General features: G+C 37.6%; 2 protein-coding genes across 11 annotated transcripts in view; one reads left to right on the top strand and one right to left on the bottom strand.

Annotated features, from left to right (window-relative positions):
• ITGB3B (integrin subunit beta 3 binding protein) overlaps positions 1-12883 on the bottom strand; it is a 78042-nt gene extending 65159 nt beyond the window's left edge. For 3 of the 5 annotated variants that reach the window (XM_011764478.3, XM_011764477.3, XM_071092058.1), the window contains exon 1: positions 12744-12883. In XM_011764478.3, coding sequence (XP_011762780.3) covers positions 12744-12748 — 5 coding nt within the window. In that variant the 5' untranslated portion in view covers positions 12749-12883. The remainder of the gene's footprint in view (positions 1-12743) is intronic. The other 2 variants (XM_024797047.2, XM_024797046.2) reach the window with 2 other exon arrangements.
• A 45-nt stretch (positions 12884-12928) lies between these two features.
• The window catches only part of LOC105495187 (EF-hand calcium binding domain 7), a 47836-nt gene continuing 43932 nt past the window's right edge, over positions 12929-16832 (top strand). For 2 of the 6 annotated variants that reach the window (XM_011764476.3, XM_011764474.3), the window contains exon 1: positions 12930-13264. Coding sequence is in view for 4 of the 6 variants with exons in the window: in XM_011764469.3 (XP_011762771.2) it covers positions 13162-13199; positions 15221-15408 (226 nt within the window). In the remaining 2 variants the exon portion in view is untranslated. Of the gene's footprint in view, positions 13265-15220; positions 15409-16832 lie in introns of all 6 variants that reach the window. The other 4 variants (XM_011764469.3, XM_011764470.3, XM_011764472.3 and 1 more) reach the window with 4 other exon arrangements.

The raw sequence follows: 16832 nt of genomic DNA, 5'->3' as shown, positions 1-16832 counted from the left end.
TATGTTGAAAGTATTCATGTTTGTTTTTCTTCCCCAGACTAAGATGTTTATATCGTTAGCACCATGTCTACTAACTGGTAGGTTATAAGTTCTAAAAATGCTTGAACTATCTCTTCCATTAAAGTTAAAACTCCTAGATAGCACAGTATCTATTAATATTTGAATCCCCAAAGCCTGATACAGTGATTGGCATACAAGTGTTATATAAATTAATGATCTGTTTAATTAATTGCGTTTATTTTTTAGTTCAAAACACTAATCTCAAATTCAAGAATATATTTAGTTTTTTCAATTTTCTATGGTGCTCCAATTTTGTGGACTTAAATAATTTTGGTTTAAAATTCCTAGATAAGACTTTTTTTTTTTAAGCTATTCCCATCAACCATATTTAAGTTTAAATACAGAGCCTGGTGCAGTGGGTTTCACCTGTTATCCCAACACTTTGGGAGGCTGAGGTGGGTGGATCCCTTGAGACCAGGAGTTCGAGACTAGCCTGGGCAACATAGGGAGATCCCAACTCCACAAAAAAATACAAAAAAATTAGGCAAGTGTGGTGGTGCGTGCCTGTGGTCCCATGACTTGGGAGGACAAGGAGGGAGGATCACTTGAGTCCAGGAGGTCAAGGCTGCAGTGAACCATGATCAGGCCATTGTACTCCCAGCCTGGGCTACAGAGCAAAACCCTGTTTAAGAAAAAAAAAAAAAAAAGAAAAAAAAAGTTCCCAAACAATATCATCTGAACACAGTCTTATCTCTAAGGTAGTCCTTTATGTTGATTTGTGTCTTACCAGTTCTGACAAAAAAAACAAAACAAAAAAACTAAGCTGTGTTTCTTCAACTATTGCCTCTCCTTCATTCTACCTTTCTGAGACTCTATTAAGAAATAATTTTAGACTTTCTTGTTCTTTCACATCTCTAAACTCCTCTTTCATTTTATTGTTCTCTAAGCTGCCTTTGGGCAATTTCTTCAGATTTATCTTCCAATTCTCTAATTCCTTACTTAGCTGTGCCTAATCTACTGTGTAAACCATTAATTTTTTAAAACAATTCAATACGCTTTGGAGTAACTTTTAATTTTTCTACAATTATAAACTTTAAAAAAGTTCCAAGAATAAAAATTCTTGTTATCATTTACCCAGATTTACCACTTGCTTACCTTTTGTCTCATGTGCTTTATCATTCTGTCTATACACATATATACATGTTTATTATATATGCTTATTTTTCTAAACCATTGAGAACTTGGAAACACAGTACACTCTTACTCATAAATATCTCCATATGTTTTGCTAAGAACAATTTCATTGATACAATTATCAAAATGAAAAAATTATCAATACATTATTATAATAAGCAGTCTGTAGTCAAATTTTATCACTTGTTCTAATAATGTCCTTTATAGCAAATTTCCACCCAAGTCTAGGATGCAGTCCTGGATCACTCATTGTATTTGGTTGTCTCCCTCTAGAACAATTTCTCAACCTTTTGTTTTCCTTAACCTGGACATTTTTCAAGACTGCAGACCATTTTTATTTTTATAAACTATCCCTCAATTTGGGACTATCTGATATTTCCCCATGATTAGGTTATGCATACATGGCATAAATATCACAGAAGTGATGTTGCATCCTTGTGAGAGCATAACTTGAGGCACCTGATCTTGATGTATTGTAATATCAGTGATATAAATTTTGACCATTAATATATTATCTTCCAGTTTTCTCCAATGTAGTAAATAAGAAATCTTATAAAGAGCCACTAATCATTGTTCCTTTTATATTTATTAGTTAGCATTATATTTCAAGAAAAGACTTTCTGTTATCCTTCCTTTATTCATTTATATCACTACAATGTTAGAGATTTTTATGTTAGCCAATGGATTTTAAGCCATTCCTATCATTATTTATTTTGATGTTTAACTGTCCCAAATTTGGCAATGGGACCATTCTCCCCCTTCACCCCAGCTCCTGTTTAACCTATGTACCCATAACGCTTTGAGCACTTCCTAACTTTCCAGCACACGCAAAAAAATTTTCTCTGCATCAGCTTTGGAATCAGCTTTTTCCTCCAATGAGACCTAGCTCTTTTTAGTGGACAATGGTATTTAGACACCAAAATCTGGGCACTAAATGTGTTCACTGTTACTTATGTCATTGCTTATAGTCTCTCTCAGAGGACAGAGCTGGAACACACATCACACACACAAAAACATTTCTATCTACCTCTATCTTTAATGTGTATATTTTTTAAAACTATGATTTCATATTGACATCTCCAGTGCCAAGTCAACAAATTTGAAATTCCTCCATCCAAAGGTGAGAAACTGGCTCCCATCACCCACAATACACTTATGCATTTGACCAAGCCTAGGACACATAAAAACTAGTTTCAGAAGTGCTAACACATACTACTATGGAAAGCAAATCTCTTACTCAAGTTCAATATTTGCCTAATATTTTTAATGTAAAATTTACATATAGCAAGCAGCACAAATATTAAGTGTATAGATGAGAGTTTTAACAAATGTGTACTATATCCCTGAAACTCACATCTGTATCAAGATATGGAATATTTGAATCATATGAGGAGGGTACCTCAGGCTCCCTCCAAGTCCATCACCTATACCATACACAACTACTTTTCTAATTTCTTCCAACATAAATTACTTTTGCCTATTCTAGAATTTCATATAAATAGAACCATACAGTATGTACTTGTATCTATTTTCTGTGCTCAGCATAACTGTGAGATTCACCCAGGTTGTTGCACGTCAGTAGATCATTTGTTTTTAATTAATATTCTATCTTAATAAACCATTTATTTGTTTTCCTGTTGATGGACACTTGATTTTAGTTTTTAGCCATTATGAGTAAAGCTTCCAAGAACACCTTTTACAAGGTTTTTTGTGTTGTTTCCCTTAGCTATATTGCATTCAGTTTTCTTGGATAAATAAATACCTAGAAGTAGAAGTGCTAAATCATTGGGTAGGTGAATATTTATTTAATTTCTTAAGAAACTGCCAAAATGTCCAACATGTTATGGTTCATTTGTATATCTTCTTTTATTAACTATTGGTTCAAATCTTTGGGCCATTATTTAAATAATATTTTTGTCTTTCTACTGTTGATTAGTAAGAGTTCTTTATTTTCCTAAATATAAATCCTTTGTCTGATATGTATCTGTTAAATACTTTTTCCCAGTTGTTTGAAAATTTATTTTTTTTGGCTGGGTGCAGTGGCTCACGCCTGTAATCTCATCACTTTGGGAGGCCAAGGTGGGCAGATCACAAGGTCAAGAGATTGAGACCATCCTGGTCAACATCGTGAAACCCTATCTCTGCTAAAAATACAAAAATTAGCTGGGTGTGGTGGTGCACATCTGCAGTCCCAGCTACGTGGGAGGCTGAGACAGGAGAATCACTTGAACCCAGGAGGCAGAGGTTGCAGTGAGCCACGATCGTGCCACTGCACTCCCGCCTGGCGACAGAGCGAGACTCCATCTCAAAAAAAAAAAGAAAAAAAAGAAAAACAGAAAACTTACTTTTTAAAATCTTATCTCTTGATGAGCAAAAGTTTAAAACGTAGATGAAGTGTAATTTATCATTTTTTTCTTTTATAATTATTGCTTTCTGAGTCTTGCCTGAAATTTTACCTACTTCAGATTGTAACAACATTCTCGAACATTTTCCTCCAGAAACTTTACTTTTTACATTTAGGACCAAAATGTATCTCAAATTAATTTTTGTATGTAGTATAAGGTGAAGGTCAAGGTGTTTTGTTTTTTTCCCCACTGGGTATGCCAGCACCACTTGGGAAGAAAATCTTCTCTTATCCCCACTGAACTGCTTTGGTACCTTTGTGGGTCTATTTCTGGTCTTTCTATTCTATTCTATTTATCTATTTCTCTATATGCCCAAACTACACTGATTTCATTACCAACACTTTATGCTATGTCTAGTTAGTTTACATACTCCAACTTCATTCTTTTTTTTCAAAATTGTTTTGGCTACTGCAAGTCACTTGCCTTTCCATACAAATTTTGAAATCAGTTTTCAATTTCTATAAAATGTTTTCTTGAAGAACTAAAAATAGAACTACCCTTCAACGCCAGGCGCAGTGGCTCATGCCTGTAATCCCAGCACTTTGGGTGGCCGAGGTGGGCAGATCACAAGGTCAGGAGTTCAAGACCAGCCTGATCAATATGGTGAAACCCCGTTTCTACTAAAAAGACAAAAATTAGCCAGGCATGGTGGCTCATGCTTGTAGTCCCAGCTACTCAGAAGGCTGAGACAGGAGAATCACTTGAACCCGGGAGGCGGAGGTTGCAGTGAGCCAAGATCGTACCACTGCACTCCAGCCTGGGCGACAGAGCAAAACTCCGTCTCAAAAAAAAAAAAAAAAAGAACTACCCAGCAACCCCACTACTGGGTATCTATCAAAGGAAAAGAAATCATTGTATCAAAAAGACAAATGTACTTGTACATTTATTGCAGCACTATTCACAAGAGCAAAGTCAGGGAATCATCCTGTGTCCATCAATGGATGACTGGATGAAGAAATGTGGTATATATACACCACGGAACACTATGAATCCATAAAAAAGAATGATATCGTGTTGTTCTGCAGCAACATGAATAGAGCTGGAAAGCACTATCTTAAGTGGAATAACTCAGAAACAGAAAATTAGGCCAGGCATGGTGGCTCACACCTGTAATCCCAACACTTTAGGAGGCTGAGCTGAGCAGATTACTTGAGTCCAGAAGTGAGCCTGGGAGGCGGAGGTTGCGGTGAGGTGAGATTGCACTACTGCACTCCAGCCTGAGTGACAGAGTAAGACCATGTCTCAGAAAAAAAAAAAAAAGAGGAGAGGGGAAGGGAAGGGGAAGGGAAGGGGAAGGGAAGGGAGGGGAGGGGAGGGGAGGGGAGGGGAGGGGAGGGGAAGGGAAGGGGAAGGGGAAGGGGAGGGGAGTGGATGGGAGGGGAGGGGAGGGGAGGGAAGGGGAGGGGAGGGGAGGGGAGGGGAGGGGAGGGGAAGGGAGGGGAGGGGAGGGGAGGGGAAGGGAGGGGAGGGGAGAAGGAGAAGGAAAGAAAAGAAAGAAAAGAGAAAAGAAAAGAGGAAATGAAAGAAAAGGAAAGGAAAAGAGGAAAGGAAAGGAGAGGAGAAGAGAGAGAGAGAGGAGAGCAGAGGAGAGGAGAGAAAGGAGAGAGAGGAGAGGAGAGGGGAGGGGAGGGGAGGGGAGGGGAGAGAAGAGGAGAGGAGAGGAGAGGAGAGGAGAGGAGAGGAGATCAACTGGGTATGGCAGTGCTCATACCTGTGATCTCAGCATTTTGGGAGGCCAAGGCATGAGGATTGTTGGATATCAACATGGGCAACACAGTGAGACTTTGTCTCTACAGAAATATAAAAAATTAGGCCAGTGTGGTGGTGTGCATCTGTAGTCCCAGCTACTTGGGAGGCTGAAGCAGGAGGATCACTTGAGCCCAGGAGGTCAAGGTTGCAGTGAGCCATGTTCATGCCACTGCAGTCCAGCCTGGGTGACAGAGTAAGACCTTGTTTCACAAAAAAAAAAAAAAAAAAAGAAAAGCAAATACCACATGTTCTCATTTATTAGTGGGAGCTAAACAATAGGTACACATGAACATACAGAGGGAAATAATAGACACCGAGACCTCAAAAGGAGGAAGTGTGGGAGGAAGGTGAGGGTTGAAAAATTATCTTTCGGGTACAATGTTCACTATTTGGGTGATGGGCACCTACGAGTCCAAACCTCACCATTATGCAATATATTCTTGTAACAAATCTGCACATATACACTCTGAGTCTATAAAAAATAAAAACAAATAAATTAGGTATAAATGATCATCCCCCCAAAAAGAAAGTACAAAGGAAAATTAGATTACATGAAAAATGAAATATAAAACAGAAAAGATAAAGATAATACCAAATACTATTATACAAGTTTTTATCCACTTTTTTTTTTAAAAAGATGCATTTTAAAAAGTAGAAATAAAAAAAGCAAAACTTAAAAAGAAATGTTAGGATCATGACAGGGATTGCATTAAATCTAAACATTGGTAAGAACGAACATTTTAATAATACCACATTTATCATTTAATAATACTCTCATTTATCTTCATCTTTAATTCCTCTAAGGAACATTTTGTAATTTTCACTGTAGAGGTCTTGCATGTCTTATGCTAAATTACTACATGTATTTTTATGTAATTGTAAATGAAAAATCTTAAACTTCAACTTCCAGGTGTTTATTGCTGAAATATAGAAATATATCGATCTTGGCCGGGCACGGTGGCTCAAGCCTGTAATCCCAGCACTTTGGGAGGCCGACATGGGCGGATCACGAGGTCAGGAGATCAAGACCATCCTGGCTAACATGGTGAAACCCCGTCTCTACTAAAAAATACAAAAAACTAGCCGGGCGAGGTGGCAGGCGCCTGTAGTCTCAGCTACTTGGGAGGCTGAGGCAGGAGAATGGCATAAACCTGGGAGGCGGAGCTTCGCTTGCAGTGAGCTGAGATCCAGCCACTACACCCCAGCCTGGGTGACAGAGCGAGACTCCGTCTCAAAAAAAAAAAAAAAAAGAAATATATTGATCTTTGTATACTGATTTTGTGTCCTACATCCTTGCTAAATTGTTCTGAAAATTGTCTTGTAGACTTTTTAGGATTTTCTTCATACATGATGTCATTGTTGAATCATTAATTTTACTTTTTCCTTTTTTTTAAATTTTTATTGTTTTTGTTTGTTTTGAGACAGGGTCATCCAGGCTGGAGTGCAACTGACACAATCACAGCTCACTGCAGCCTTGACTTCCTCAGCTCAAGTGATCCTCTTGCCTCAGCTTCCCAAGCTAAGGCACGTAACATCATACCTTGTTAATTTTCGTATTTTTTTTTTGTAGAGACAGTGTTTTGCCATATTGCCCAGGCTAGTCTTGAACTACTGGGCTCAAGCAATCTGCCTGTCTTAGCCTCCCAAAGTGATGGGATTACAGGCATGAGTCACTGGGCCTGGCTTCACTTTTTCCTTTTTAACATTGTGGGTGTTTTTCTGTGTGTGCTTTGTTGAATAGAGGTGGTGAGAGGACACATTCTTGCCTTTTTCCTAATCTTAGAAAAAGTTTTCAATACTGAATATATTACCTATAGGTTTTTCAAGGAAATGAGAAGTTCCCTCTTATTCCTAGTTTGCTGAGGGTTTTATTTTCTCATGAATGGGTATGTTTTTTGTACAATTAGCCAATGAAATCGTCTGGGTCTTTGTGGGAAGATTCTTAGTAACAAATTCTATTCCCTTAATTATGCAGATTTTCTATATCATCTTATGCCATCATGCTAAGTTGTATTTTTCAAGGAATTTGTCAATTTTATATACGTTGTCAAGTTCACTGGAATAAAGGCTTTAATGATATTACCTCTTTTAATATCTATAGTATCTATAGTGATATTCTGCTCTTTCATTTTGGATGCTGCTAGTTTGTGTTCTCTTTCATCTAAGTACAATTTATCCTTTCATTCTGGATATTGATCATTTGCTTTCTCTCCTGTTAGACTGTTATATCTACCTTTCCCTTTAAAAAAAAAAAAACTTTCATGTTTGTTCCTTATAGACAGTGAAGAGTTAGGACTCGCTTTAAAAAAAAAAAAATCTAGCCTTATTCTCTACCTTTTTCATTGATGTCTTTACTGCACTTAAACTTGATGTAATTATCTGGTTGGGTCTACCATTTAGATAGTTGTTTTCTATTTGTCCCACCTGCTTTTGTTCCTTTGTTCTATTTTACCTGTCTTCTTTTGAATTAACAGTATTTTTAAATATATCATTTCAATCCCTGTATCTGTTTTTTAGGTATGCCTCTTTGTATTTTCAGAGGTTATTCTGGGGATTACAATATGCCTTTTTAACATATCACAGTCTATCTAGAGTTATAATAATACAGTACTACTTCATGTAAAAGAGAAGAATCTTGCAACATTATAGTCAACTCCCTCTGTGCTTTGTGCCACTAGTATCATACACATTATGTCTACATATAACCCCATAATAGTGTTTAATTTTTGCTTTAAACATTCTCGCCTTTTTAAGAAGTTGAAAGCAAAAAATATATAGATCCTCCTTGACTTACAAGAGGATTATGTTGCAACAAACCCACTGTAAATTGAAACTATTAGTTGAAAATGCATTTCACACATTTAACCTACTGAACATCATAGCTTAAACGTGCTGAGAACTCTTAAATTAACTTATAGTTGGGTAAATAATCTAATCCAAAATCTCTTTTAAAATAAAGTGTTGAATATCTCATGTAATTTATTGAATACCGCACTGAAAGTAAAGAATGGTCGTATGGGTACTTGAAGTAGTTTCTACTAAACGCATATTGCTTTCACACTATTATGAAGTAAAAAAATTCTAAGTTAAACCAACAGTTGAGAGTCACCACGCTCAGCCAAAAAGGCTCTATTATACCTTCCTCTATTAGACTTTACTGACTTTTACAAGCAGGAAATAATTGCATTTAAATTTCGTATTTTTCTTATATAAAGTACTAATGATTTCACCAATCTTCTTTTAAAATGCAGGACACTTTATTTATAAAAGAAATTATATAACTTTGAATATCTACTATAATTCAAAGGATGTTTATTTAATGGTTAACTTTCACTTGGCCTGACACATCATTCCACCCACCTATTTCTTTATAATCAATCCACAAGGCCGGGCGCGGTGGCTCAAGCCTGTAATCCCAGCACTTTGGGAGGCCGAGACGGGCGAATCACGAGGTCAGGAGATCGAGACCATCCTGGTTAACACGGTGAAACCTCGTCTCTACTAAAAACACAAAAAACTAGCCGGGCGAGGTGGCGGGCGCCTGTAGTCCCAGCTACTCGGGAGACTGAGGCAGGAGAATGGCGTAAACCCGGGAGGCGGAGCTTGCAGTGAGCTGAGATCCGGCCACTGTACTCCAACCTGGGCGGCAGAGCGAGACTCCGTCTCAAAAAAAAAAAAAAAAAAAAAAATCAATCCACAAAATAAAAATCATTGTACCTGGCAGTAGCATCAACGTGATTACAGCATATAGGCACAATAAAGATCCAGGATACGTTTATATTCATTTTCCCTTATCTTGGAAAATACAGCACATTTTAAAGTTCTCTCAGAAAACTCTCAGACTACAAATACATCAGCAGAACGGCCCCCACTGTTAGTTACTGTTACGAATAGTTTTCTACAACAATAATGCTATTCCAACTTTATAGCTTTAGTTCAGTCCTAGCTTGGAACAGAATAAAGTTAACTCTGGTAGAGAATATCCTTGGCTGAATTAGCATGATGATGTACACTAATTAGAAAGACTAAGCAAATGGTATTTTTTAAAGGAAGCTTTATAAAGCAAAAGGTAGAAGAAAAAAGGTCTAGAATGGGATTTGATTACTTATAGCAAGAGCTACTAAAAAGGCATGTATCTGTCTACATAGAATGAAATCTTTCCAAAGTAGCAACTTTATCATTCAATTAATACATACTTATTGAGCAACTATTTTATCAATGAGGACACTGAGTAACAATCTAAGGAGCACACAGCTGGTTAACAGACTCAAGATTCAAATCCTGTTTGTCTTACTCCAAAGTCCATGATTTTTCCACTTCAAATCTAAAAAAAGGGAAGGTTTCAACCTAGATAGAGAAATGACTATGTCGCTAATTTTATAATGTACACAGAAAAAGGAGCAAGATTGGAAGGGAAGATGATTAGCCTAACGAAACCAACAGCAGCATTTATCTAATTCATCTGCTTCCTCCAAAGGATCAAAGAGAAGGCATAGAAAGCTACACTTACTGAGGACTTAAGATAGGTAATCTCTAAATCCTTTTAGAAAACATTTTAAGTAGTACATACTAAATGAATAAATGTAATACTAATGAATAATGGATACTAATGAATAAATGTAAGCTGTGTAAGTTATAAAACATAAGAAAATAAGCACCCATAAACTCACCACATAATTTAAGAACTAGATCATTACCAATATGATTGGGTATACATGCATCTATTTGCTTCCCTCAAAAGTCATCTATTAAAATGTATTTATCATTTCTCTGCCTTTTAACAATAATCTTATCACATACGTATATAACCATAAATAGCTTATTTTGGCTTGTTCTTAAGTTTTATAAGGATAACAAATGTAGTCTCATACAAATTGGTTCTTTAACTCGTTATGTTAAGATTCATCCATCCGGCCGGGCGCGGTGGCTCAAGCCTGTAATCCCAGCACTTTGGGAGGCCGAGACGGGCGGATCACGAGGTCAGGAGTTCGAGACCATCCTGGCTAACACGGTGAAACCCCGTCTCTACTAAAAAATACAAAAAACTAGCCGGGCGAGGTGGCGGGCGCCTGTAGTCCCGGCTACTCGGGAGGCTGAGGCAGGAGAATGGCGTAAAAACCCGGGAGGCAGAGCTTGCAGTGAGCTGAGATCCGGCCGCTGCACTCCAGCCTGGGCGACACAGCGAGACTCCGTCTCAAAAAAAAAAAAAAAAAAAAGATTCATCCATCCACTCTATTGTCACTGAACATTTGCTGTTTCTCATTTATTTTAGATTCATTTGGACCATGTATATTTTCACAACTACTCATTGTAGTATTGAATTTTTTTCTGCTCAAGGTTCTAAGAAATTAGGAGATAGATCACGCCCTCCCATAAGTTGTATTACACATTTAGTCTTCCAAATACATACCAAATAGTCACCATTTCAACATCACTTAAAAATGAATCCACCTTCATATGTAACTTGCCAAGATAGCTATTTGCACCACTCATTTATGACCTTATCAGTAACCACATTAAAAACAAACAAACAAACAAAAAAAACTTAGTTTACTAACAATGATGGAGATTCTCTACTAATATGTCATTATGTTTTATGCATTACTTAACTGCTGATTTGGTCTTAAATCACTTTGCTAAAACTTAGAAAATTAGCAAAGTAATTGCTAGTCTCACATATAATATATATTAGCTATATATGTGAGATGTTAACCTCAACTTTAAGGTTGTATATTTATTATCAGAATATATTTATCTAAAAGCCTAATATAACATCTCCTGTGCATGTTAGGAGGACAGTTGTCAAAAAGGTCCACTTTTAAGCCTGACGCAGTGGCTAACTCCTATAATCCCAACACATTGGGAGGCTGAGGTGGAAGGATCACTTACGCCCAGGACTTCAAGACCAGGCTGGGCAACATGGAGACACCGTCTTTACAAAATAAAAAAAAGTAGGCATGGTGGTACGTGGGAGCCCGCGAGGTAGAGGCTGCAGTGAGCTGTGATCACAGCACTACACTCCAGTCTGGCCAAGAGAGCTAGACTCTGTTTCAAAAAAAGAAAAAAAAAGTTCCACTTTTCATAGTTTTTTGGTTACCCACTGGTATACACAGACACACAGTTCAGGAGGTATTACCACTTGTTCGGCAAATACACGTTTGTTTTCATTGCATTCTTAGGGACTGTGTGTGTGTGTGTGTTTGTGTGTGACATTATCTTTGCAGCTTTGTTTATCTGAGAACTGGATGATTTTTATAATGCAAGAGTAGGGAAACAAGTCTCTTTGCTTAATTCTGGGGAAAGGAAAACCTCCTCAATACTCCATAACCTTTAAGGGCATCAGTAAAACATGCATTTATTGGTAGCTGTGTTGAACACCATATTAGGTGATGGGTTTATCTGTAAAGATAATAGCAGCTCTTATCCCCTAAAGTCTTTTAGGATTAAACGAAAAAACGCAGATAAATTGATTAACACAGCACCCACATTGTAATTCGTGATTGAATAAATATAAGTTTTCATTTCTGTATAGCTTTCCCCTTTCATGTCAATTCCTATTTGATGCAAATATTTCCCCAGCTGCGTTAGTTTGCATTTTACTTAATACTGAAATAAACTAAGGAATAGGTTACACTAGAGGGGGTACCTAAATCAGCCTGAGGATAAGGACAGCCAGGGAAGAATTACAGGTGTTTGATATCCACCCCACTCCCACCTTTAATGACTTTTTTTTTGTTTTAAGTTTCTATAGGGTAGCAACTATTTTATGCATCTCAATATAGGATGGATGAAGGATAGGAAAAATGATGAATATTATCTAGCACAATGCCTATTCCCACTATGGTCATTCTCAATAATCAGGTTATTGGTCATGGATGGGAATTGAGAGATCATGCAGTACAAACTTATTTGTATAAGTAAGAAAACCGAAGCTCAGGGTCGATAAGCGACTTGCCCAACAGTGAAAGAGTCTTAACTGGAATCCAGGTATCCAGGCCCAGTCCACGAGTTCTCCCACGGGTTTATATGAACGCGCCACATTAATGAAGGCAAGGGACTGACAAACTACGAAGGCCTGTTTTTATCTACTCTGTTTCATTCTGTGTGTTAACCTTATTTATGTTATTTCAAGTTAGACATCATCTTAAATACAGCCCACAGCTTACAAAATCTGTCAAAAGCATCGTAGAAACATAAAGCAAAGGACTGTCGTATGAGTACCGCTGGAGGAGACGTAGAGTTGAGGGTACCAAGCGAGAACTGTCTGTCGACAGAGGAGACAAGTTTATACTCCGAAAAAATAGGAAAACGAGAAAGGCTGTTGGGCCACATAACATCTACTCTTCTTGCAGAGGGCCCCCCAAAACAGCAATACCCGGGGGAGGAGATACCTACGGCATTCTGAGATTCGGGGAAGCACAACTGCCGCTGAATAAAACAAACCCAGCATCTTCTGAAAACAAAAACTCCGCCAAAGGAAACACCAAGGCATGAAAAGCGCGCGCTGGACGTTGCGTCACGCCCACCGCGGCCGGGCGGAAACACCCTCCCCGCGACGAAGGATCCGGGTGTGAGCGAGCAAAGGAGCGGGAGGGGAGTTTAGGCCCAGGAGAGCACCCAGTTTCTGCTGGGTATAACAGAGCACTCTCTGTCACTACTCTGGCCATACCGCGTCTCCTCTATCTGGCCCCGCGATAGAGGAACAACACAGCTGTCTCTGTGCGCTCTGGATCAGCGCTTCCTAGATTTCTAGCCGGATCGTTTGGGGAAGAGCTCTGCATCTTCTTTCCGGTGGCGGTGAGGTGCAGTTGCCATGGTGATTAGAGAAAGGCCGAGATCTGTCCGGCTGCGGTGAGGGGAACGCGGAATCGCCGAAGAGAATTGGCTGCGCTTCCTTGTTTGTGAGCTAGAATTAGGTAGCAAACAGCTCGCTGTCTCTATCTCTTCGCTCCCTCTGTCCCTCTCTGTGTGGCTGCTTCTCCTTCCCCTGCTTTGTCTGCTTCTCTGTCATAAACATTTGGTCCATGTGTATACCTACAATGTACATGTAAATGCGGTTTTATTTCCAGAGGAGTACAAAAATAGGGAGATGGTGCCCGAGATTACCTGTGAAAGTATTTCACTGTGTAGGGACGGTGACTGGATGGCTTTCTGTTTTCGCTTGGCCTGGTAGAAGCCTTGGGCGCTTGTTAACAGTTTCTTTTTCTTGCTGTTGTGTGGCTGGTTATTTATGGAGCCGTTTGCTGCAATGTACTCTCTAGGCCCCTGTCTCAGTCTCGGGCTGGAGTTTTAAATAAAGGAGGTTTCCAAGCCTGCGGGGGGTGCAATTATATGTTTATTTAAGCTTCAGTTTGGTTTCTCGTCACAGAAAGGAGAAGAATAAAATTCTGGCACATTTCTGCCTTGCGATTTCCACGTGAGGGAGTTGCCTTGTTTGGAAAGAATATTTGAGGACGATCCTAAAAAATACTTACACTTTAAAATTGCTTATTGCAAAGTGAAATTCATTCTCCCTTCCTTCTTGAAACAGTTTTCTTTCACACTTGTGAGGAGATGCATGCACGCATATGTGTTTAAAACTCTGATGCTTAATTATAGTAATACCAATTTGCAGTAACCAGACTGTGACACCACATCCCTGTGGGGTCCTTCTAAACCTGGTGTAATATGAAAGTGTCAGGCAGGCGGCCTGTGTATTATAAATAGGGTACTTCATCCATGGTAAGCAATTATTATCTTTCTTTCCCAAGTGTAAAAGATCTATATAATTCAAAAAGGTGCAAATGATTTAGGTCTCCTGAGTAGGAATCCAATGAGTCCTGAAGGGGACCCTACCTGTATCATCTTATTATTGAACTTGAAATATTCAATTTAGTTGGCTGGAGTGTATATTAGAAGTCAAAGCTGGTTAGAGTAATGTTGGAAGCTGTTAGACCAATCTGATAACCCATAGTAACCATTCTTCAGTAAACCTATATCCACATTAACAAAGAATAAACTGTTAGTGAAATTTACGGCTTTTTGCCACTTACTGCTAGCTGGGTGACATCGCTACCCCTCAATTTCCTCATCTGTAAAACGGACAAAAAAATACCTGACCACTGTAATAGGGATAAGACAAGATGTATGACAGTTCTTTAAGCTCTTATGTACAGAGGTGCTATATCAACCTCAAACATTGTTATTAATAAAGGAACACAGTAAAACTATGATAATGTTATAAATGACACTTTTGAAATATAGCTATTTGAAATGTGGGGCTGCATTATTGAGATGTTAATGAAATGATCTTGCTGATCCTGCTGTGGAAGATGGGTGCCAACTACCACTCATATCCAAATTCTCATTATTCTGGAGTTTCTCATTATTCTGGAGTTTCTCATTATCTGCAGTTGATTTAGCACTTATTACGTGCCAAGCAGTATTGTATATGCTTCACATGTATTAACTGATTTGGTCCTCTTAAAAACCTGATGAAGAGTCTCATCTGACTTTCTTATTTTGAGAGAATAGATGTGTGCTTTTCCTTTGTTCAGTGATTCTTCTTTTGTATATATCTTTGTTCTTTTGGCTATTACTACATACTTGAACAATTGTATATATACATATGTATATATCTAAAATTAGAAACCAACTGCAAGGGCTTATTCTTGTTTAATGTATAATACGTCCATATACAACTATAATATTCATCTTTTTCTTCCACATATAAAAATTTTAATATCTTGATTTTTTCATAAAAGTTATAAATTTTCATCTTTTTCTTCTATGTATGAAATCTTAATTCTCCTCCCTGTATGTGAAAGACATGGTGACCTTTGCATTTTAGTGATTCACATTGACAAACAAGTTTTTAAATTACTTTTCAATAGAATGGCGATCAGTCCACGAAGCGATGCAACTTTCTCCAATCAGAAATCAACACCTTCAGAGAGTCCTCGAACAAAGAAATTTCCACTAACTGAAGAGGAAATATTTTATATGAATTGTAGAGCTGCCTACTTAACTGTCTTCAAAAGCAGCTTGGAAAACATTATTTCTAAAGATCAACTTTACTTGGGTAAATTTTTTAAAATTTTAAATCTTTCACCTTTTTGTTGAAAGTTAATAAATAGGTCAGAAAGACTGAAATTAGAATTACCTTGTTGAATCATCCCAATTTCTTAGTGAAGCTTGAGCAATGGAACTATAGTAAGCTATTATGTCATATTATATAGTTACATATTCTAGGAACTACAAATAAAACTTTCAATGTTTATACAAACTAGATGGGTAATTGAAAGCTTCTGTCAATTACTACTTGCTTAAGATATTTTTAATTCTCATTTTGGTGCTTTAAGATTTATCATAATAAAATTAAAACACTTTTGGCCTCTAAGTCACTAGTCTGGATTTGACCCATAAAGTGTAAAGGATATATAAAAATGGGTGGAATGTCTGAAAAAAGTGAAGTATTGAGAGATAAGTGAACTTTTAAAAGAGAATTGAGTTTGGGTTTTTTTATTTCTTATTTTTATTTTTTGTTTTGTCTTTTATTGCTTCTGTCCTTCATCACATTTAAAAATTCCTCCCATTACAAAGGTCCCCCAAACCACCAAATTTGGTCCTTGCCAGGAGTATCAAATGATTTGGAGATCTTTAGTCACGAGAGAGTGATAAACAACAGTACTAGATAACACTGACTACTCATGTCAGTTTCATCAAGGCTAATAACTTTATGGGTAGAGAAGCTAAGTTATTTTACCAATTTTAGAATGAATTTTCTTAAACCAAAACCCTGACGTATTTTTGCAGCAGTGTCTTGAGTTTGTATCCAATAAGATCTATTTGAGGAAATGTATTTTGAGGAATACAAGAATTGACGAGATTAAAATTTATTTGATGTCTAAATAAAATATATTATTTGTAAAGTAGTTTAAATGCAAATGCACATGACTGACTTTTAAAGTCATGTTTAATTTTGATTTACATTATTTTAAAATTACTAACATGCTCTATTTTGAATTTTAAGTATTTGTGTTTAATTCTTATACATTAAATGTTTAGGCAGACATCCAATAAATTTTTTTTTTTGAAACGGAATCTTGCTCTGTCTCCCAGGCTGCAGTGCAGTGGCGTAATCTCAACTCACTGCAGCCTCTGCCTTCTGGGTTCCAGTGATTCTTCTGCCTCAGCCTCCTGGGTAGCTGAAATTACAGGTGCATGCCACCATGCCTGGCTAATTTTTGTATTTTTAGTAGAGACGGGGTTTCACCATGTTGGCCAGGCTGGTCTCGAGCTCCTGACCTCAGGTGATCCGCCCACCTCGGCCTCCCAAAGTGCTGGGATTACAGGCGTGAGCCACCACGCCTGGCCAGTAAATTAAAATTACTTCTAATTTGCCATTTTTTCTAAAATGTCTGAGTTTTTTTGTTGTTGTTGTTGTTACTGTTTTGAAAATATACTAAGAGAAGGAATCTGCTAAGTTTAAAAGTTTAACATGCC

The sequence above is a fragment of the Macaca nemestrina genome, chromosome 1 (assembly GCF_043159975.1).
Source record: "Macaca nemestrina isolate mMacNem1 chromosome 1, mMacNem.hap1, whole genome shotgun sequence".
Lineage (NCBI taxonomy): Eukaryota > Metazoa > Chordata > Mammalia > Primates > Cercopithecidae > Macaca > Macaca nemestrina.
The sequence above is the reverse complement of the archived record's forward strand: the minus strand, read 5'-3'. Positions and strand labels throughout refer to the sequence as shown.